The sequence below is a fragment of the Vanessa tameamea genome, chromosome 25 (genome assembly GCF_037043105.1).
Source record: "Vanessa tameamea isolate UH-Manoa-2023 chromosome 25, ilVanTame1 primary haplotype, whole genome shotgun sequence".
Lineage (NCBI taxonomy): Eukaryota > Metazoa > Arthropoda > Insecta > Lepidoptera > Nymphalidae > Vanessa > Vanessa tameamea.
Genome location: NC_087333.1, coordinates 2,003,295 through 2,026,776, shown reverse-complemented (window position 1 = coordinate 2,026,776; position 23,482 = coordinate 2,003,295). Strand labels below are relative to the sequence as shown.

At 31.8% G+C, this 23,482-nt stretch overlaps 1 protein-coding gene across 4 annotated transcripts; it reads left to right on the top strand.

The window, feature by feature from the left end:
- The first annotated feature begins 528 nt into the window (after positions 1-528).
- Positions 529-21,618, top strand: LOC113401791 (bromodomain-containing protein DDB_G0280777-like). 4 transcript variants are annotated; one of them, XM_064218883.1, is made up of 18 exons: positions 529-807; positions 1,103-1,180; positions 3,217-3,317; positions 5,579-5,723; positions 7,726-7,820; positions 8,430-8,444; positions 9,620-9,751; positions 10,758-10,964; positions 11,500-11,593; positions 11,950-12,013; positions 12,351-12,596; positions 13,550-13,626; positions 14,228-14,312; positions 14,955-15,016; positions 15,356-15,445; positions 15,963-16,069; positions 16,219-16,307; positions 18,068-21,618. In XM_064218883.1, exons 1-18 carry the CDS (start codon positions 718-720, stop codon positions 18,253-18,255), a joined length of 1,965 nt encoding a protein of 654 aa, XP_064074953.1. In that variant the 5' UTR covers positions 529-717; the 3' UTR covers positions 18,256-21,618. The 4 variants fall into 4 exon arrangements, with proteins under 4 accessions (XP_064074953.1, XP_064074952.1, XP_064074955.1 ...); XM_064218882.1 differs by having other exon boundaries at positions 530-807; positions 10,755-10,964; XM_064218885.1 differs by lacking the exon at positions 8,430-8,444 and having other exon boundaries at positions 530-807.
- The last annotated feature ends 1,864 nt before the right edge of the window (positions 21,619-23,482 follow it).

Genomic DNA, 23,482 nt, shown 5'->3' with positions numbered 1-23,482 from the left:
CTATTTTCAGGAATTCCCCGCTTTGAGTCAAGACTCTTGAGTGTCTGGCTTCTTTTCTCTATGATTTCTTGCAAGTATTTTGTGGGATTTCTCAGTAAATTAAGATATAAATCAAATTTTAAAAGGCAAGTATGGCAAATTACCATTAGCGTTAATTGCCAAAAATTGTATCAAAATTTAATATTACCAATTACACTACCATTCATATGGTTGTTATTCTTGACTCTTGGTATTTTTAGCCAAATACCGAGTCTTAATGTTATGAATGATTACTGCTTCTAGAATAATAATAGAGAAAATATAAAAATCCCTAACAGTGCAATTTCTACAAACATTTTCTTCTTTAAGAATAGATAACGTCATTAGATTTTAAAGAAATAAGAATTTTTATTCAATGGGAAAATAATATCAAATTGGCGATAAATTAATGGTGAATAAATTATTTTTTTATTTATGTAAATTTTATTGGTTAAATAAAATGATATATATTTTTCAATAATTGTATTTTTTATCTGTATAATTATAATTCCGTAAAAAGGAATGTATAATTTTATGGCTGCTAGATTTCTTGTTTATTTGACGTTCTTCATTTTCCGTTGATCAAGGAGGGGATTTACAGGAATCTATCGTGTAAATCGCGTGTACAGGGTTTTAATACAATTGTGAACGAACGCTATCAATCTGGAAGTCCTACAAGTAACCCGTGGGGACGCCGAGATGACGTCCGTGGCTAGGAGGCGAGAACAAGACGACTCGGGCGAATACTCGGATGCATCACAAGATATTGAGCAGAATAACTCAGGAAATGTGAGTTGGACAATCGTAGAAGTAACAATTAATGGACTGAACTTTCATTTTGGCGCTAAAAGTATCGCGGTCGCGCACTTTCTCCCGCGCAATCGCGTGTCGGAATGTCCATTTCTTTTCGCCAAATTGAGGTCACGATTTGGACACCATTCACCGCAGAATTTGTGATGTTAGACCTTATTTAGAAACGGTCAAACTAAATTCTCGATCGTGCTATTGAAAGAAAACAATATTTGTTCTCCTGTAAACGTTGTGTAGTGAAATGCAATTGCTAAAGGTTGCTGTCCATTTGCAGGATGGTGGTCAGCAGGAGTCTGATTATGACTCTCAGGGAAGTGACTCTGAACACTCAGACGGGGATCCAGACAAACAGGTAAATTAGTTTTGATTTAGTATGTGATGTGGTAGGTAGTACATTTATTAGCAAAAAGTATACAATAGGTGAATCATTTAATTGTATTTGTTTTTTATTCAATTTTATGATAAATATTGACTCAAAAAATTTATGAATATTAATACATTAATTTTTGGATAAAATAAATAATTATTCTTTTCTTCTGAAGATAATTGTTAAGTTAAAAACATTTTAAATAATTAAACAAGTGTTCCTTTACAATTCACTTTTATAACATATTTTCCGTATTTATGAACTATTTATATTCTTAACTTTTTCATTTGGCATTATGGAGTTAATTTCAATTAATGCCATAATCATTTAAAATAAAATTATCAATTAAAATTGCACAATATTTTAATTAATAGCAAATATTATCTTTAATGACAATTAATTAACAGTTATCTACTAAAAACATATAATAGCTAAAGCTATTTCGTTCCGAAAAGATTATAATAATAAATCTTACTTTTTATGCATGTATTTAATGTTACCTTTAATTTTCCATTAGAGGTTGGGCTAATTATCCTTAACACAGGTTATGTATATAACCCATAAAGGATAATAAGTTTTACTCTTTTTAAAGTGCCAAACCACATGTAAATAGAGTACTTGTCTAATAGTTATATTTAACAATAATCATACTTATTTTGTAAACTCATTTATATAAGCTTCTTTTGTAATATTTACTTTTGCACCAATAAATTATTATTATTATTATTACTTTTTGTGTAATAAAGTAAACAACACTGTGTCTTTCCGTGCACTATATAATATAACATTTATTTATGAGTAGCATTACTGTATATTTGTAATGTGTATCTGTTAAAAATTCTGTGTACGTAGTAAGTATATATGAAAAAATTATGATAATAATAATTAAAAGAAATATAATCTATACCTAGAAACATTTGTATATATTGATAATATATAACGTAAAACATAAAAAAACACAGTAAGTGTGAGCCACATCTTTCGAGAAATGACAAACTCCAATTCTAGCGATTGCTGATGTTAAGTAAATAACTGAAACCAAAATTTGAAAAAAGGATGAAGTGGGACTTAAATTTTTTTTTTATTAATATTACCATTTAAGTGGCAACCCTCTGAATTTACATCTGCTATATGAAATACTTGATTTGATAAGTTTGAATGTAAATCCTAAAAATATAAAATGGTAAAAAAATTAAGCGAGTATCATGCCAATAATATTGAAATGTTATCTTACAAAAATACAAGGCAAGGTTAAATGATTTAGAAATATATAAAAAAATATTTCAAGACACTGAATACTGTTGTGAAATTGAGGTTTATAAAATAACGCAGACAGCAAATATTGTTGTTTATCTTTTTTTGTATTGCCATTGGTCTTAATAGCTTTGATAGCTTCAGTTGAGAAGGCTAAGCATTGATGCTCGGCCGAGAAAAGGGGATCCCAAGTGAGGTTTCAGCGAGAAGAGTGTATTCATGAAGAACGCCCTGAGGGTGTATTCATAAATAATTAGTACAAACTTAAGTATTATCTATCTACCGAATTATTAATAGAATAATTAGTAAATAATACTTTTGTAATATTACAATATACATTAGTAAGCACTTCCTTTCACTTATTAAGTAAAACTCAACTAAAATATTATGTATATTTACAATTCACTTAGTTTTTACAAGGTCTTGTTTAACATTATAATGAAACTTAGTTAAATATATCCATCAATTAGTCTCAAAAAAATATGAAAGTTTTGATAAAATGAGAACACCTAAAAATGATACCACTTTAGCAAGTTGAACAATGAAGTTCCGACAAAAGTTTCGTCGACATTAAAACGCCTTTTTATCGAAATTCCAAAATGAACATCATAGATTTTTATAGCTTTCGAACAATGACATCGTGTCTATTCGATGTCAAATGTTGTATATACCTCCTGACGGGAATACGTCGAATTACCAATAACCCTGTATAATAAATTCACTGATTCTACCAAATACGTTTTTAATTCAATAATAATCGCTTTCAGGAGACCGAGCGACGAGTGGACGACGACGAAGACCGCAGCAACCCGCAATATATTCCGAAGAGGGGAACTTTCTATGAACACGACGACAGAACCGCAGCAAGGTATTACAATAATAATAGTGCTCAGAGAATAAGATTTTTTTTCTCTACAGCATATTTGAATGATATAATGTTTTTTTTTATTTGGCATAATTGCAAAGGTCTTGATCTGGATTTGTGCCTTTTCAAGGTCATATGGTAACCAGTGATTATTATTTTATTGTCATAAGTCTTCACAGTGGTCACATAGGGCTCATTGCTATTATAAATTATTGTAATAATATATTAAACTGGCTTCTAACTGTTTGTTAACTAATTTAAATTGAAGTACCTCCCAGTGTATATGACGTGTATTTATAAAGTTGGACTTTTTTCTATAACGTTGCTCCAAATTGGGTGTCCTTACTGTGTTTTCCTTCATAGAAAAGCATCCTATCAGCCTCCTCTTCCTTCAAGGAGAAGATTTGGAGATTATTCCACCGTACTGTGCCAATACGCAGTATTGGAAACAGTTATATCAGAATGTCATTGAAATTAGACACATTCAGGTTTTCACATATATTTATGTTTTCTTTTGCCGCGAAGCTCGAATAATATAATATAAAAAAAGAGATAAAAACAGAATTAAGAACATGGAAAATCGTTGGTGGCTTGCCTGATTTTGAATCCGCAAACGGTGAAGATGCACGCGTGATAATTATCTGGGCTCTTAATAAAAACAATTTATGAATATTTTGTTCGAATTAATTTAGTGATTACGTGTCGATAATGTCGGCACTATTTGTCTCATCTGTGAGCTTTCATTACTTGTGCTGAGTAAATCAAACCTATTAACTCTCTAGCAATTCAAAAGACGTTGACACTAATGTGGATCTTTGGATCTATTACCCCTATACAACTTGGGTCGCTGGTATAATATTAATATATAAACGTTATATAAATAAATATACCGTATTAGTATTTATGTTCCAACGTCCTGCAAACGAAATTAGAATTTATTATACTAGGTGTATATACAATGGGATTGTGGTTTTGTAAACAACTTATCTAATGTACTGAAAAATATTATAGAACTTGTATTAAAAAATATATATCTTTATCTATTCTACACGAATTAGAAAAGTTAACTTTTAAAATCCTTCCGTCTATCATTTTAGTTTCATTATTAAAATCGACTTTATTTATATATGCATAAAGTGCATTTTATATTATTTATTATAACAATTTAATAAAACATTGACCAAGCTGTTCAGTCATGTATCAAGTCCGTATTAACGTAATATGAATCTATTATGTAGAAAGTTACCGTTTAAAGTTTTTATTGCTAACAGCAGTGTCGAGTCATGAGGGTAATGCTTATTTTTATTCGAGAGGCTTAATAACTAATAATCATTATTATATATATGGTTATTTATATGGTTTGAATGGTGAGTGAGCCAGTGTAATTACAGGCACAAGGGATATAACATCTAAGTTTCCAAGGTTGGTGGCGTATTGGCGATGTAAGGAATGGTTAATATTACTTACAGCGTCAGTGTCTATGGGCGGTGGTGACCACTTACCATCAGGCGACCCATATACTCCGTCCAACGTCCGCCAACCTATATTATAAAAAAAATATATGACAAGAGTAACTACTTTGTTTCTTGTTGGTTCTTCTCAGTAGAATTTACATTCCGAACTTTAAATTTAATTTAAAATGTTTTTTTTTTTTCAAACGGTGGCTGAGCGTCTGCTTCTGAGAATTGTTCGACACAAAAACTCAATAACTATTTAATGATCCGACCCGGGGTTTGTACTCTCGGATCTGCGGCTTTTTAACTAACCACAAGAACAATGAGGCAGTCATAAATAATCCCAATAATTTCTTCCTGATGAAATTTAATAACATTTTTTGTACATATGAAATTCTCTTACCTTTTGCATTTCCAAAAAAAAAAAAAGATCATGAGGCCGATAGAGACACAAAATGTTATATATGAACATTCATCAATCCATTTTTATTAAACGGTTGAAATAAATTCATAAATAATTTAAATATTTTATTCCATTTTGATATAAAAACACAGCTTTTTAAAAACAAATTAAATACGATCTTAATTAACTGTTATAAATAATCATCAACATCAAGAGTTTTTTTTGTTATAACAGTATTATGCATATTCATATTTAACATTTTATTTTTCCTCATTTATCTTCTAAAGTTCACAAGTCAGAACACAAGTCAGTTTTTAACTTGTTACTACTAATCAATTTTGTAATATCAAATTAGTAATTTTATAAAAATATGTGGTCATGAATGTACTAATGACATTGTCTTACAGCGGCGAAGAATCAACCAATACAACAACAGAGACAGCCTCCGAGAAGAAGGAGGGCAGTGAGGCTCCCCCTGAGAGACGCCGCCCCCCTCGCAAATCCGAGACCCTCAATAAGTGGTCGCACGACAAATTTAACGAGAATGAACAGGTTTACATATTATTATACTTATATATTTTAAAATAGGAAGCCAGGCAAATGGCTTATCTGATAAAATGTAGTCAAAATGCTGCCAACCAAGGAATATACATAACTACATTTGCCAATAAATACACCTCACCCTAGAGAAAATCCATTCAGAGAACCTCTATTAAGAGTAACTACCAAAACTTGAATTGGTCGTGAGGCTACCATCATCAGTAAGTAACATCATAAAAGAACTTGGGGTACTAACCCCTCTGATTTTCGAAGGATACATAAATTTAAATGCCTAAGTATGGATTTTTTTGTTCGTTCTTCTAGGTAGATTTTAGAACAGGTGTGTAACGTTAAAATGGGGTGTACATTGACAAGTAAAGTGTCAATAAAAAAATGTTTAAATTTCTTTGAAGCAAAAAAAAATCGGCAGAGTTGGAAAAGTTTTAAACTAAACAAATCCTCAAAAGAAAGTGCTCCGGAAGTCAGATAAATTATTTTAACATTACAAATAGATTTACAAAAACAGCAAATCTATGTTCAAAAATATTTTATTAAAAAAAATGAAAAATAATTTTCTTATAATATTATAAATTTAATTGTTTACATAATCGGGCGCCAGGATGTTACATCCGTTTAAATTAAGCTTAAACAAATATTTACTAAATGTAAAAAAAAAATTTAAAGTTCAACAATAATATTTGAATACATGTCAAATTTCAACTTTAGGTAAAATTATTCAAAATTGACAACTAAGTTATTTAAAGTAAAGTTACAAACAAGTCAAGTTTATATTTTACTTCCTTTAAAGTTTACAAAAATCCATCTTCACTATGTAAACTTCAAATTATAAGTTTCCCAGAAGTAAACTTCTATTTAAATCTTCAAAATATACAACAAAATTAAGTTGAAATGTTCCTCGAAAAGCGTTGAAAATATCCAATCGAAGATGATGCCAAAGAAAATAATTCCCGAAAATTATTCAAGATAATCTTCCCAGAAAATGACTGAAGAGATTAATCCATGAAATAATTGAAGAAAATAAATAACGAAAAATATCGTAAAAAAATAAGTTTGAAAAATAACTGTAGAAAAATAATGTTGAAAAATAACTGTAAAAGGAGAAATCATTCTGATTAGAATCTATTACAATTTTCGAGATCCTATACTTTTTAACTTTAATATTTCAAACGACTTACCCGGTCAATCCCGGTTATTTTTCACAAATAACAAAATGCATCGTGGGAAATATTCTAAAAATTCCCTGTAAAGAGCTACAATCGTTGTTACGATACAGCACAATTCGAATAAATACAAATTTCGAAGAAAGATTCAAAACTTACCGAGGCGACAAATATCGAAATTAATTTTTATAATCCGACATGGATTTACTTCCAATTCTTCGAAATAGAACTCACTGTCTATTTAAACAACTATTTTCAACAATATTCAAAGTTTAAAACAAAATAAAAGTTATAAAAACTTCGAAAATAAATTAGCGTCACATTTCGACTCAAAAAGCGGAAGGAAAGTGAAGCTTTAGACAAATGTCAAAGATCTTCTCAAAGATAATATAAAGATAATAAATCACAATTAGTTCGGAAATGCATAATGCATAAAAAGTGCATTTTTATTTCAAATGTCAAAATTAGCGGTAATTTCAAATTATGCGTAAACATAACCTTAGAAATTGTTGTCAAAGTCAATTGACAGATGACATCCTATATTTTATGTTAGAAATTCAATAATTTTATTGAATTTGCTTTAAAACAATGTAAACATGTAACGTGCGTCAAAATTACGTTAGAGGTGGTAGATTTAAGTTATAATTTTGTATAATGACTTCTTTGCCTACCTAAATAAAGAATATTTTTATATGACAGATAACCCAACCAACTAATTATATATGGTTTGACATAAAAGTACATACACACAATTAATAGACCACTTCGACACGATCGTAAATTAAACTGACTAATATGCATTGTCAATAACACAATTCTTTGATCTCAATCAGATGCCGAAATCACGTGACGAACTAGTCTCGATATATGGATATGATATAAGGAACGAAGACGCGCCCCCGCACGCGAGACGAAATCGAAGATATGGGTAAGTTCAATACAATAATATCATTTATAATAACTTTCATGAGTTCATTCAACGATCGATCCTATTTTCCTGACAATGTCTTATAAGAATGTTTATATAATACTTACTGTTATGAAGATATATTTTTCCAAATATTGATTATGAAACACTATGAAATTGGTAATTTTGTTGATTACACTCTAAGCAATCTCTAAACTGCATTATTAAGCTATGATATATACCTAAGGTTGCCAGACATAAATAAAATAACCGGTCTCTTCATTAAATTTGAGTGTACACTTTTGCTTAGAAGGTGATTAGATATCTGGACATAGTCTATACATCGCAGGCATCTATGTCAAACATTGTAATATATCTACTTAAGGCCTCATAAACGCCCGAATGGGTCTCGTAAATATATATCTGATTAAGTTATTAAAAAGACAAATGTTTCTGACTTAATTCGAACAGCTGGCAACCCTTAATATATAAACGATTGTTCTCTCCGTCTTATGAATGAAAGTCTTATATTGTAGTCCTGATATGTTTAGAGATTGTGTACGTTACGATCAGCACAAATGTGTATGATATCTAATCAAATGTTAATTTTGCTTCTATCGCTACGTGGAGGTATCGAAATTGGCGGTTGGTGATAAAATTAATTTAAAAAGCTTTGCATGCTGATTGCAATTTTCTTCTACTTTTCACACTTTTGTTATCTAAGAGACAACCGCTTAATAGTGCTTTTTTAAAAAAGGGCCACTCTATTGGCAGAGACCTTTTAAACTGTTTTTTTTTTTCGTTATTAAATGTGCTCTTCAATCCTAAAAGTGTGAGTAGAGCAACGTAAACTCATACATTCTATTAGATTTTAATATATCGCTTTTATCTATATCTATCTATCTATACATATAACAGAAGTACCATACCAGTAATGTTTCCGTGCATGAAAGTTTTTTTTTATTTTTATAATATCTTTGAATAAAAACTATTGACTAATGCACACAGAGTAAAATGTTAAGGTCAAATAAGAGTCCAGCATTTGTGTAATGTTTAAGTGAAAATGTTTCTCTTGCACAAATATAATATATAATTATTGCACTATCGTTTCTTGTGTTAAGTCTCTGTCCAAGCATAATGAGACTTCTGAACATATTTTAATAAAACTATTTTCGCTTAGTTGATTTTCATCGTGAGTTTTTAGTTTTTTTATTCATTTGTATGTATTTAAGGATTCTTTAAAGTATTTATGTGTTTCTATTTCATTAGCACCTATTTTTATCGTAGAAGACGCTTTATTACAAAATTTCTCTTAAACTTTTTCTCTATTAATACTTTCTCTTAATATATTCAAATTAAAATTGTATTTTTAAATGTTTTCAAACAGTTTAAATGTTTTATATGTGATATTAGAAATATGATGCTGCAATTTAATTTTAATGACTGAAATAATATGAATGGCTTAAAGCATTCTTTTTTATCTTTATTTATAGTGAGATCATGCCATCTTGGTACTTTGCAATGTTATAAACCCATATATGCAATCATTAGATTCAGATTGTAATGCTGCCGGGCAATAAAATGCGGGAACATTACAATAACATCATTAAAATTATATGGAGAAATTATAACAACGTAAAAATACTTGTATATAATATTATTTTAAATAGTTAATATACATACATTCTTAAGTCAACACATGTGAGATTTCCTATTAAATATTAATGCATTAAATGTCATTAAAAGATTATACAGATGTCTTTTAAAATATTATTTGTTGTATAAAATATTTATCAAATACATCAATATAAATTCAACAGTCGTGGACCAAATAAGTACACTCGTACTTGGGAAGACGAGGAGGCCTACAAACGTCAGACGATTCAAGCGACACAGAGAAAGCCCCCGAGCCCTGCTGATTTCCCCGAGTTGAATGCTGTTAATAAACCAGGGTATGTTTAGTAATTATAATTAAAATTCTTATCAAAAATAAGTTTTAATTATGATCGATTGAAACCAATTTGATTATAAAACTAATAAATGGCATATGTAACCTATTCCAATGGAAGTAGGAAAAAAGATAAACAAACCTTAGATTTACGTATTTAATGCGATTTGCTAATAACTCGGCTACATTGCGCACTGCTAAGAGTTTATAATTAATATATCTTTACTTATAATACAACACTAAACTATTTATTTCCACTTTAATTTTACTTCCAAAATTCCGATAACGGATTCGTCGACGTACAAAACGCTCTTTTACGTAAATCCAAAGTGAATATCATAGATTATTTAATCTCTCGACCAATAATATCGCGTCAATTTGCTGTCAAATGTTGTTTAGTTGGCTTTTTTCCTCTTATGGTTGATCTTTAGCTCTTCAATTTAAAGTTATTTTTTTTTGTTATATTTAATATATTTTTACATAATTATATTGGATAAAATGTTATCACATGATAATTCCAGCCATGTAATATCCATCAAAGACAATATTTTCATATTTCTGTAAATATGAAATTTTGTAATAGATTTTTAACTTACTTCCCCACAAGATAGGATAAAATATTTGAAATAAAAAATATATATATATATATATATTATACTTTTTATTTGTTGGTAAAAGTTATTTAAGTACATTTTTTTGGAACGAAGTTCTTTTAAGCGGCTTACAGTAGAGTGAACTGTCAAAAATAGTCACGTAAAGAAAAGCGTTATAAAGCGCCCCCCCCCCCCATAAAACCATAAATTACAGAAGGAGTATATAGTATAAGAAAATTTAAAGTTATTTTTTGTTCTTGTTTTCAAATCACATGAGACTTAAGAACATAATATTTTATTTCGTGTCATTTAATTATTCTCGTTGTTATTTTGTTTTTTGCGTCTGTCTTTTAATACATAATATCTCTTTATAATAATAATATCGATACTAACAATAATATCTTGTTACTTCAGCAGGAGACCACGCGCGAGACCTCGTTCGAAATCGCAACCGGCGTCAAACGAATCGTCCGAAAATGGTTCGCAGTTAAGAAGAAATGCTTCCATAAAAACGCCTAAACAGAAACCTATGAAGCCGAACGTACCCAAGACAGGTCCTAAACAGTCGATGAAGGATAAAATACCATTGGAGAATCTCACTATTACTGCTGGGCCAAATAATAAGTAAGTAATGATATGTCTACTCCTGGTGGTTGGGCTTTGTGCTGGTACTTTTGGGTGGGTTCAATCTACTCATTAGTCATTCAATAAACACTGTATTTCAGAGTATGCCAGAGTAATTATTGGTTTAAGTGACACATTAGTTCTTATCATTAGCACAAGGAATAGTTTTACTTTGAGGTAGGGCTTTGTACAAGCCCATCTGGCTAGGTACCATCCACTCATCAGATATTCTACCGCCCACACCGATATAAATATTGTTGATGCTGTTATTGTTGTGTTTGGGTTTTAAAGGTGAGTGCGCCAGTGTAACTACAGACACAATTGACATAACGTCTATGGGCAGTGGTGACCACTTACCATCAGTAAGGCCCATTTGTCACTCTCAATGTATTAAAAAAAAGTTATAATGCTACATGATCTGTTTTTTTTTTTTTAATTTTTGATGTTATGTAAATTATCTTTAACTTATGAACATTTAAAAAAAATGCCAAAATAAGTTAGTGACGAAGTGATATTAGTAATGTAATATTTTCAGCCAAGGTCAACCTCAGCGGAAAGTGAACACGACAGTGGCGCAACAGAGACCGGTGCCCACCGAGCAGATCAAGAAGAAACCAATACCAGCGCAGGTACCATAATGTCTATCCACTTCTATTTCTGTCTTATTACTCAATGCCACGCTGGTCTAGTGGCTAACGTGGACGCTAACCCTGAGATCTTGTGTCCCTGAGCGGGCGATGCAATTGTTAGTTTTTGATGTTTGCATTCTTAAATTAAATCAATTTTGTTAAATAAAATTTAAAGACACTCTTAGGCCCTCTCTATTGCGCTTTTATTTTCCTCTATACGAATTTATACTATATTTTTAATTAAAATAATTTATCCATTTCAATGTTTTTTATTTGGTGGTCGTCTCCGCCGACAGTAGATTCAAACCACCATACGGACACTATTAATATATTCTATCTTGTCTCTTTTTCGACAGAACCAGCCACAGAGTAACTCGACACAAAAACCACAGTCTCAGCATAAACCACAAACGAATGCTAGTAAGTAATTTTAAAGCTTATCATACTGTTTAAGATCAATAATTATAATATTGAAATATAACAAGTAACACGAGTAAAAAAAATGCTATATTTTAAATACATGTGTGACGTCTCACAGGTTATGGGTCTAGTTCCGTTTTGATATCCGCAATATAATAAGGCAATTGCTTTTAAATTTTCTTTTAAATTTCTACATGAATATCTAGGCATCGTGCGTTTTGATCACACTTAAAATATGTGTTATACAAAATGATCAAGAGTTAGGAAGTGTTTACCAATATCCCTCGATTTTAAAATAATCTTACGGTCGTGTGAAAATATTTAATGTTCTTAACAGATGCAGAACCACGTGGCGGTAGTAAGCGTTATAGTAGTCTTCGTCAACGTCCGCTTGCGGAACCTTATTCACCACAGCAGCAACAGCAACAACAACAAGCACAACAGCAGCAGCAGCAATCGTCACAACCACAACAACCGCAACAGCAGCAACAACAGCCACAGCAGCAACAACCTTCCCAACAGCAAACGCAATCATCTCAACAACAATCTCAACAGACACAACAGCCCCATAGATACCATGGCGGTAAATCCTATGAATCTAAGTTCTTTTCTGCAGCACTGTTATATAAATTAATATTTCTATGCTCTCATTTGGGTAAAAAATGTTTTATATCATTTTGATGGCCCAGTGGTTAGAACGCGTGCATCTTAACCGATGATTTCGGGTTCAAACCTAGGCAGGCACCACTGAATTTTCATGTGCTTAATTTGTGTTTATAATTCATCTCGTGCTCGGCGGTGAAGGAAAACATCGTGAGGAAACCTGCATGTGTCTAATTTCAACGAAATTCTGCCACATGTGTATTTCGCCAACCCGCATTGGAGCAGCGTGGTGGAATATGCTCCAAACCTTCTCCTCAAAGGGATAGGAGGCCTTTAGCCCAGCAGTGGGAAATTTACAGGCTGCTAATGCTAATGCTTATATTATTCGAGAAAGCGTATGTGTAGAAGAAAGGTCTTAGTTTTAATCCTTATTTTTAAGTCCTTCGAGCCGGATGTGAATGATAATGTGTAAAAATGAGTTTCCGAAATTCTTTTGAATATACATAGCTTCACTTAATATAGTTTGTTAAATGACGATTTAAAAGTTCTTGTAAAAGGTAAGTGGTCACCACCGCTCATAGACAATGGCGTTGTAAGAAATATTAACCATTTCTTACATCACCAATTCGCCACCTTGGAAACCTAGGTAACTAAGATGTTATGTTCCTTGTGCCTGTAGTTACACTGGCTCACTCATCCTTCAAACCTGACAACTATACTGAGTTCTGCTGTTTGGCGGTAGAATATCTGATGAGTAGGTGATACATCAGACGGGCTTGCACGAAGCCTTACCACAAAGATTTTAATTTTGATTGCACTGAGTAGGATTCCAATTGCTATTAAAATTATGATAGATACCAGATTCGTGTAACGTTTATTGGTGTATATCACATATTCCTGGTAATAGTATGCTAATGTGTATCATGTGCCTAGATTTTCCGGGGGGAGCTCCGGCGCCGCACCAGGGCAGTCCGGGCCCTCAGCTACATCCCACACAGATCATGCATCCTGTAAGTTATATACCATTTTAATTTATAACAGATAGAAAGGCAGACGATCGAATGGGCCCACCACTACCATTCACATCGGCATTGTAATTTTATTTTGCTTACAAAGTTAGTTAGCTTCGCTACAAGTATCTCCAATGAAGCGAACCGTTTGATATCTCCTGTGTCTAAGCACTGGCCCGTCAAAGCGGGACAGAGCCTCAGAGCCGCCCGAGTCTAATAGCGCGCCCCGCAGGTGCACCGCGGCGCGGCGGGCGCGTCGGGCGCGGCGGGCGCGGCGGGCGCGGCGCACGGCCCGTCCCCCCCGCACCCCGCGCTGCCGCCGGCGCCGCACGCGCCGCACGCGCAGCAGGTACTTCAATAAAGTACATTTTAATATAATTTAACATATAGATATTCTACTTCCTGAATACACTTTAATTCTTTAAATTTAATCTATCATGACAGAACAGAGGTCGTCACTAAATTAAATAGTACTAAAGAAATAATTTGACGCGACGAGTGTTCTCACGATTACCTTGATCAAACTATCGTATGTGATTAAAATGTTTCAATCAATTCAATTAGACCATCTTTATTTAACACGATGTTTTTTATCTTCTAGCAAGTGAGGCTGGGCATCCTGGACCAACAGTTGGTGTCACATCCGCACCACTCTATGCACAACATACCTCAACCGCACTCAATAGGTAAAGAAACAAAGCATTTACAGCAATGGACACCTCTAATATTAATTAATAAAATTATGTAAGTAAAAACAGGAAGGCGAATGAAAAACATGGAAATCCAATAAAGAGGTACAGTCAACATGACAGTAGAAATGTTTAATTTAAAAAAAAAAAACATTTACATAAAAAAATAGACTTCAAGTAGTACTCTGAGAAATAAAATTCGAGTTTCTATAAAATCACGTCAGTGTATTTTTCATCAAGTTTAAATGAGCACATGGGAAATATTTGGTATACAAACTAAAAAAAATAATTCCAAATCGATTCACAAATGACTGAGTTGTCAGATAACAAAAATAAAATAATACAATCGATTTGAGGACCTGTTTCTTAATTTTTGTCGGTTAAAAAGTAAAGTAACAGCTTTCAAAAGTCCCACTGCTGGGCTGAAACTAATGGTAACAGGCGTGGCACATATTCACATGATTTTTTCTATCACAGATGAGTATGAAAATAATTTATTACAGAAGAGATTTTCACTGAATCGATTTTTGATTGAAAGTCGATACAAATCGATTCTGATTTATCGGTTGTTCGAGAATATAGCGAGTGTATTTAAGTAGATTTATATATCCTATATGTTAACATTGTGTTTCATGTCAGGTCAGCTACAACCTTCGCAAGCGTACGCGCCGCCGGCCATGATGCCCGCACAGTATATGCAGGTAAATTATATTTTATTTGTTCGATAGACCATTTGATTGTAATCGGTTAACTCTGCTACGGACATCTTACATGTAGTACAGAAAAACTAAAACGTTAAAAATAGTTTAAAAAATATTAAATATTTGCATAAAGGAAGGCAGTCGACTGCAAACGTATGCCGCTATATGCGAGCTTGTCTTGGTATGTGCGTTTCATGCAACGTGTATCTATGTCTTATCTATGGAATCTAGAGAAAGACAATGCTTCGGTTAACAATTAATATTCGATGACGATTTAATTTGAATTAAAAACTCCAAATATCATTAGGTCTGATGTAATTGTGCTTTTGTTTATAACAGCAAAACACTAGTGGAGGAGTGTTCGGAGCGGCTCCGCTGTACCAGCCCCCTGCCGCGTACCCCCATCAGATGTATCCGCATCACAATTATGTAAGCTATTTGATCTTTATCAAGTTCACATTATAAAAATAATATGTGTCCGTGTTATGTAGCACCAGGTTGAAGTAAGATCTAAGATAAAATAATTAAAAAGAATATTTTATATATTTCGCATTGGTAAAGTATTCATGTCTATTGTCTTGAAATTGTATTACAATATTATGTTTTTATACATGCGGCAGTCTGCTTATGCTTATAACTAAAAATTTCCAAAATTTGTCTCACTGAAGTTGCAACGAGACCTGGTGTAGTTGTATCTTAAATAAAAGTTGTCGTGAGACCCACTAAGGAAAAACAGGGTGTTCATTTATGTTTTTTAAATGCATTACAAACCCTTTGCAGCTTTCATTAACCCGTTAAATGATTATCGGTGTGCATTAGTACGAGTGAGTAATTATCCATGTTTTTTTTTTCCACTGAACGTTCTGGTCAAACAGTGGACTTCAACCGAAGGATATAATGATTGAAAAAGACTGAGTAACTAAAGAGTGTTTGTGTGCGTGCGCAGGCGACGCAGGCGGGCGGCGTGACGTACTACAGCTGCGCCGAGCAGGAGACGGCCCCGCGCGCCGCGCGCCGCCCCACCGCCGCCATCCCCATCGTGCGCCCCGACAGGTAACGCGCCGCCGCACCCCGCCGCACCCCGCCGCACCCCCGCCGCACCCCGCCGCACCCCCGCCGCACCCCCGCCGCACCCCCGCCGCACCCCGCCGCACCCCCGCCGAGTGACTCGGTCGCTTAATCCGTCGTATTGAAACTTTCAGGCCGGCGAACTCGTCCGAGAAGGATAACATAGACAGAATCGTGGAGAACATGTTTGTGAGAAAACCTTGGCCAGCGACTCATGGCGCCGGTGAGAATAAAATTACATACGGCTATTTCTATGGTCGATTTTAATTTGAAACCGCTCCTTACGAGTTCACTAGAGATACTTAGGTAACCACAATATTTAACTTTTATTTATGAAAACAATTAAAGATAGAACGAATGATTGGAACAAACAGTAATAATAAGTGTATTTTAAAGTCTTGAATGAATGATTCTTTTACTAATTTATTTGCTATTATAAGTTCAATAACCCGATGATCAATTTTGAAATTCATAGTGAATTATGTGTGCCTAAAGTACATGCTAGTTTCTGAAATGAAACACGAAGTCGGAATAACTGATCTGACTAAATAGTGTGCGCTCATTGGTCGCATACAATTGACCAATGAGCGAAAATTATGATTAAAGTCAAATTAGGTCTAACTTTGAGCAACAGTTTATCATCTCACGTCCTTAGATTAGAAGTGCCATGCGTGTTAATAGTTTAGTTCTATATGAATAATTTTGCATTAAGAGTTTAAAATAGAAAGAGTTCGAAAGACATGACTGCATGGCGGTCGAAAATTCTAACACTGTTGCTCGTTTGATTAGTTTTTTCTACTTATCGAAATCCGTTGAAATTGTTGTTGCCTGTTTGAAAACTGTACGAAACCGATTAGTGTTGGTAGAGATTATAAGACGGAGTGTTAAATCAACAAGATTCTTAATACTCAATGTAACATGTATTTCATATCGTTTAATGCTTTTTATGGGTACCTATTTTTATGGCCTCCTTCGTACCAAATTTCATCAAATTCGGTACAGTAGCCTGGCCGTGAAAGCGTAACAGATCACTTTCGAATTTATAATATAAATACAGATAATTTCGTGTTTAATTTTTAATTATTGTCTAATTATTCCTATAAAGATTTGCTATGGGCTAAACTGTCGCTCGCTTGGCTCAATTCACGTCTGTAAATTATAAAGGAAAATTGAAATAATTAAAGAAGAAATATCAAATTTTTTATAGAAGAAGAAGATTCGAATTTTAAGTTCAATTTTATTTTAATGTTGGTATCTTTTTTGTATTAATTCCGAATTTTAATTAGTTTTAAAGTGTTGGTAGTATAGATTTAGTATAGTGTAGTGTAGAATATCTAAAGTCAATATTTTAAAGTTTATATTCTCAAGGTTCATTGTCCCAAGGGACAATCTACATTGAATTGCTTCTTGAAGCGGCGAGAGACTTAGTAATGTATTTACTAATAAAATTAAATAAAGCAATTATTTAGAGATATTTTTTTACATCCTGCATGCAAATCAAAAAATTGACAATTTGATTGAAGTGTGTTCAATACATACACACAAATACGCGTATAATTAAACTCTTGTGATCATATTTACAAATATCATTCGGCGTTTCGAATTTTTAATGCCTTAAATAAATAAACTGAATGTAACGCCTGTTGCACCTCATGCAACTTTTTGTTTCGATATTGTAATTTTTAGTTTTAAGTTTGGGTGCAATAAAGTATAAATAAATAAATAAATAAATAATATTAGTAGGACTTTCATAGATGGTAAACTTCTTGAATTGTACAAAGTTTCATTTTATCAAGTATTTGAAGATAGAGAACGCACTTGTCTTTACATGTGTTGCCATTTAAAATTATATAAATAATATTATAATAAAAATAATAGTGTTTAAATTTAGATCTTAAAAGTTATCATTTCTTATTAGAATATAGAAATATAAATAATTATGTCACATAATAATGTGGATATTATTTTTCTTCATCCGAATAGATGCATCGAAAGATAAACCACAAGAGACGAGAAATTCTCAAGAGCCACAAAGCAAGGAGCCTTCTCAACCGAACAGCCTAACATCCAGCTCGATATCGACCGACTCCAAGCCGGAGAGGACCGAGAAGGCGGAGAAGCCCGAGGAAAGTGAGGAAAGGACAGAGGAAACGGAGAGTGCGGATGCCTGACGTGTAATGTACGAATATCAGAACTATTTTAGCAGGAGATAGTTATCTTCGCGTGCAAACGTTTGGCAACTTTAAAGCCTTACAATATAGGGGGTGTATTCTAAAATGAATTTTCTAGTACTAGTGAAATAATGGTTATTATTTAAGCATTTCAATTATTTTTGTCTCTTTTTTGACTTGGACTCTTTCGAATATAGGATTATTTAAAAAAAAAAAAAATAGTTCAAAATTCCTTTCTAAGAAATTTTGTTATGGCAGGGTTTGTAGTTATTATGATTGTTATAATTTGTGTTTGAATTAAAATAAGTATAACCCTACGACACTAGTACTATATGTTTGAAGTTAAAAAGTTGTCCGTGATGTTTGCACAGCCTTTGTATCAGTCTTTATACATAAATAATGCGTGAAAGAGACGGATGATGTTTCTCAAGAAATTGTAAAGAAACATGATGTGTTCTTTCTCATTAATGTTTAAAATTAAACACTTAAGGATTGTATAGGAAGAAAGAGGGGATTGGAGTGTGTTTGATTTTCTCTTACTTAAATATGAAATTGATTGTAGTCCAGGAAGGTTGATCAGAAAATGTTGTGATTTAACAAAAAATCGTAAATCGATGAACCGATCTGTCAATTGGAATATGTTACGTTGGGGTGTGGTCTCGTGTCTAATTTTGCAAGAAAAATAATGGTTTCCTTTAAAAGATTCACAAAGCCATGTTTTTCAAAACAATGTTAATGCTTATATTCGCATTGAACGTAACATTTTGTAATTGAATAATTGATTACTAAGATATTTCGTTATAAAATATCCTTCCCTGGTCTAAAGGTGAAATGGTTACTTTCGTAGAACTCCAGTTTGGCAAACGTGTGTATGTCAAGTATATGAAGGATAGTGAGATGTTCTGAAGTAATTGTTAAGGGGCCTATAACGATAAGTGTCTGTAGCTCAATAGATAGAACTAAAGGTCAAATAGTAAGAGTTGTTTGGTCCGAAACGTATCGTGACTTTTTTGTACGGAGCAAGTTTTACTAATTAACCTTTTATTTTACATTGACAATGAAAAGTCGATATTAGGAAGAACATTTCTAAAAAATGGTCCCTAATTGTGGTTCAGTGCCTCGATTTAAGCTTCGTCACCAAGTTCAGGACTTGTGTGACCGGCTTTGCCGTAGAACAGAGATGACTTACAGAAGTTGCAAGCTCTAAACTAATCGAAATATCGCTACCTCTTTCTTTTGTATTGAGATAAATAAGATAGCAATATTTTGAAATAAATTCAATTTAGAGATTGTATTGATCATAAATCGCACCACTATTTAACACATTATTAAGCACTAAAAAAAAATCTTATCACTGAGTATTCTTTGTTCCATAACTAATGTTATTAAGATAAATGCCCCTTCTAAAGTATTCTCTGTTCTGTGGTTTTACCTAATAGAATTTTCTAATTACTATTCGGCTGTGTCAGCTCTGTTCGGAGTTGTAATGATAATTAATCAATTTAACATTTAGTACTTTAAAACTAGGTCTAGACTTCATATCCTAATTTAAGGACCTATTTTAATAGTGTAATTGTGAATGGCCAAAATGTTTTACGGTATAAAGATATTCGGTTCGATTAAAATTGTAATAATTAGAATAATATTCGATATATTTTTGTAACTATTGGAGTTGTTTTAAAATTATGAAATCACTACTTTTTCCAATATAAGCTGATTTATTTCGAATAATAATGAGAGTGAAAACGGCCTGCGTTGCTCAAATTGCTTTGTATATTTCTATCGCAATGATTGGTCAAATGTATTAAGTTCGATATTCAAAAAAATATTTAAAAAAGATCTATTTTTTTTTATAACAAATTGATGTAGCTTTTCGCATTTCTGGCAACTAAGATCGTAAGAGGTTTTATTAATATATTTGTTATTGTTTATATAAATATTTTTCAGTTATATAATATACAATAGTTTTAAATATGGCTTTGTTTACTTTGAAGGTTTAACTGTTTCTTTCGTGCTTCTTTCATTTGGATAACACACGAAGATCATTTGAAATATCTACTTAATACAAATACACGCAATATAGATTCTTATCGCCTTTAATATAAGGCTGAAACTAGTTTATATTCCCGGAACATTAATATTATAGAAAGAAACGTAAGCTAAGCTTGTATACATTGAAAATCCTGATGTTTAAATTCAGCTTATCGTTAGTATTGTTCTTAATTTAAACAATTTTTTTTAATTAAACTATTCGTGGCATTTATTTTTATATAAAATACCCAGTCAAATGGTCAAAACGATCGAATAGTTTATGTATTGATATATCTAATTATTCCACTGATCAGGTGGTATTCAGATAATTTGCTTGTCATTTATTTCTTTTCCTTTATATTTCGCGCGAGCGCAGATTATCTAAAATTGAAGTAATTTTTATACGTCATTGTCACTTTGAAATTAACGGATTTTTAATCTATGCACCACGTTAATTGCGGAGATACAGATTATCAATATTTATATTTCGCAATGAATACGCTAAATGAAGGGAATTGATGATATTACTAGAGAAAATGTTATTAGTAATGTAGCTTCGTATTGTTTTTGCGTTTGTATCGTTTCTTAGCTAACAACATAGAATGTGTTGATGCTCCCAGTGGATAACTATCACATAATTTATACTTAATATTATTATAAAACTCAAAAACTTCATTAAAAAACGTATGAGTCATATAAACGACTACAAGCTGGTGTTAACGAACGCAATCGACATAGCTATTAAGTTCCTAAAGATCTGTATTAGCAATGAACAGTTACCATTGAGTACTTTTTCCTTTGGTCATATTTTATTAATAAATTATTAAATTTTACTTTTTTTTAATGATAATCGAAGTTACATTTCAAAAATATGGTTGCTAAGTGACGATATAAGGCTAAACTGTAAAAAATTAACTATGTAAGTCGAATGATTTCACTGATATAATTGAAATACACCAATCTTATGTTGACGCTGCTTTATATTCTTACGCAGTTAAATCTTAAGGTAATAATTTTGTTTCTTATGATGAAAAGTATATTTTATAAATATTCAATTTCAATAAAATGTGTATTAAAATTATAACGAAATTTAAGAGTTGCGTTGCCAAGTCTTTTCAGCTAAAAGATCTTACTTGATACAATTTAGTACGCGCTTTATTGAAATCATCGTGTATATTGTCCCTATTGAAAATGTATTGTATATCGCTGGATTATTTACTCTGTGGTCACAGCGAAATGTGTATTTAAATATAATAAAAAAATGCTCTATGGCATAGGATGGGGTTACTATATACAAAAATATGTCAAATTCTACTTATCTGTTAATAAAAATGTTCGATCATAAGAAATTTCCAGATTATATTTATATAGAAAATAATGTTTTAATGTTGTTTTTGACTAGTCCTTATTTAAGAATCGCGTCAGTTTTATTTTTAATAAAAAGGAGTAATTCACTGTTTTCACAACTGGCAGTAAAGTTGTCACTGACTTAGTATTTAAAAATATTTTCTACAAAAAAATTCACGTGAAAATTTAAAAAAAAATGCTTTTGTAAACTAAGCTGGTTATTTATTAAAATAAGTAAATCTTCTAAAAGTGATGTTTGTTTTATTTAAATCCTTTTCGTGTTGAATTATTTTATTCTATAGAATTGTATAGTTCACACGAAACTAGTTATAACAAAGAACAAAAGTAGTACATTGAAATTATTATTTTTTTAAACTAATTTTTTGATTATTAATAATATTTGGAAGAAAATAAAATAAAATTTTATATTAAAATTTATTATCACAAAATATCAGCATTTCAGATAATCTGAAAGCAGCCTTATAACGAACTATACACTTATCATAACTATATAAAGCTTGAGAGCGCTTATGCCGGATTAGCCGTTTTCACGAGACTTGAAAGGGAATGTGAGCCAAATATTTATGAGTTAGTTAAAAAAACTACAATGGTTTAGTCTCTTTTTAATAGAAACCAAAGAAAATAATCCTAAATAAACATTACTGATATTTGACAAATTATTTGTTAAACATGCATGTTTTACGTAAACTTTTTCAACTATAAAAAAAGATATTTTTCCGATGACAATACACTTAAAGAGAGTTCAAAAAAGGAGGTTTCTCAATGCAATTATTGTTTGTTCAGAACCAGGTACCACGCATTAATTAGGTACTTTAACCTACAGCCTTAATTAAATTTAAAAAAAAATCTTACTGTCTTTAATTTATTGTATTCGTTTATGAACTCATAATTTAGTTGCCATTTATAATCAGACTACCAGTGTCCTGAAAGTATAGTAGTTTTGACGGCAAAATTTGATAATAAAATTACTCAAGAAATAGTACGCGTCGTAAAATTTACTGTTACTATGAGTGACTTGATTTTTATATTTTACTCAAAATTTTTATTTTTTATATATCAACTATGTGTGTGTATATCCAATATATTATAATTATTTCAGTAATTTATTATGATTATGTCATAATATTTTCTATTCTATTGAAAATAAAACCATTAGAAAATATATGGAATAAATAATTTAATAGACTGCGTATACGCAGTTACACGCACACGAGCTTAAAAATGACAGAAACTGAGAAGCGGCAATAGGAATAAGCGCTCTTAAATGTTAATATCCGTTCCAAATGTCATGAGGATCTTTTAGAATGGAGCATTACGACCAACTGATCTTGTCTGATGTTGGCGCTGCTAACGGTACTCCAGGTGTCAGATTGGAGTACCGTTAGCGAACGATTATATATTTCGCATCGTATATATTTTGACTAAAATTAGTATTTAAAGAATTTATTTTTTCCAATTCAACCTAAGTTATAATTTCCTACTGCTTATTTACAGCTGCGTAACACAGTTTCCAAAGGCCCTATTTAAAAACATTTGAAACAGATAGAAACAATTCATTATATTTATTTTGATGGATTGTAACATAAAGCATGTTAATATTTGGGCTTCTATCTGTATAGCTCATTAACAGTTTGTTAATGTCTCATTTCCAACAATTGTATGTTTTGAATAGTAGGGTTGAGATTTATTCCTCCAGGCCGTTTGTGTGTGAGGACGTACAAGTGTTTTTCATCTGATTCTTGATAATTTTTATCTCTGGATTTATCACCTGAGTCGTTACTCAACAGCAGTACTTTATTTATTTAATTTAGATTATTATTTAAATATA

What these genes read in the sequence shown, in the direction of transcription:
- LOC113401791 (XM_064218882.1), top strand. Translation starts at nt 718, where the DNA reads ATGACGTCCGTGGCTAGGAGGCGAGAACAAGACGACTCGGGCGAATAC. An exon ending in AATTTAACGAGAATGAACAG is followed by an intron (nt 5,724 to 7,725) that starts GTTTACATATTA and finishes GATCTCAATCAG; the next exon opens with ATGCCGAAATCACGTGACGA. An exon ending in TGTATCCGCATCACAATTAT is followed by an intron (nt 15,446 to 15,962) that starts GTAAGCTATTTG and finishes GTGCGTGCGCAG; the next exon opens with GCGACGCAGGCGGGCGGCGT.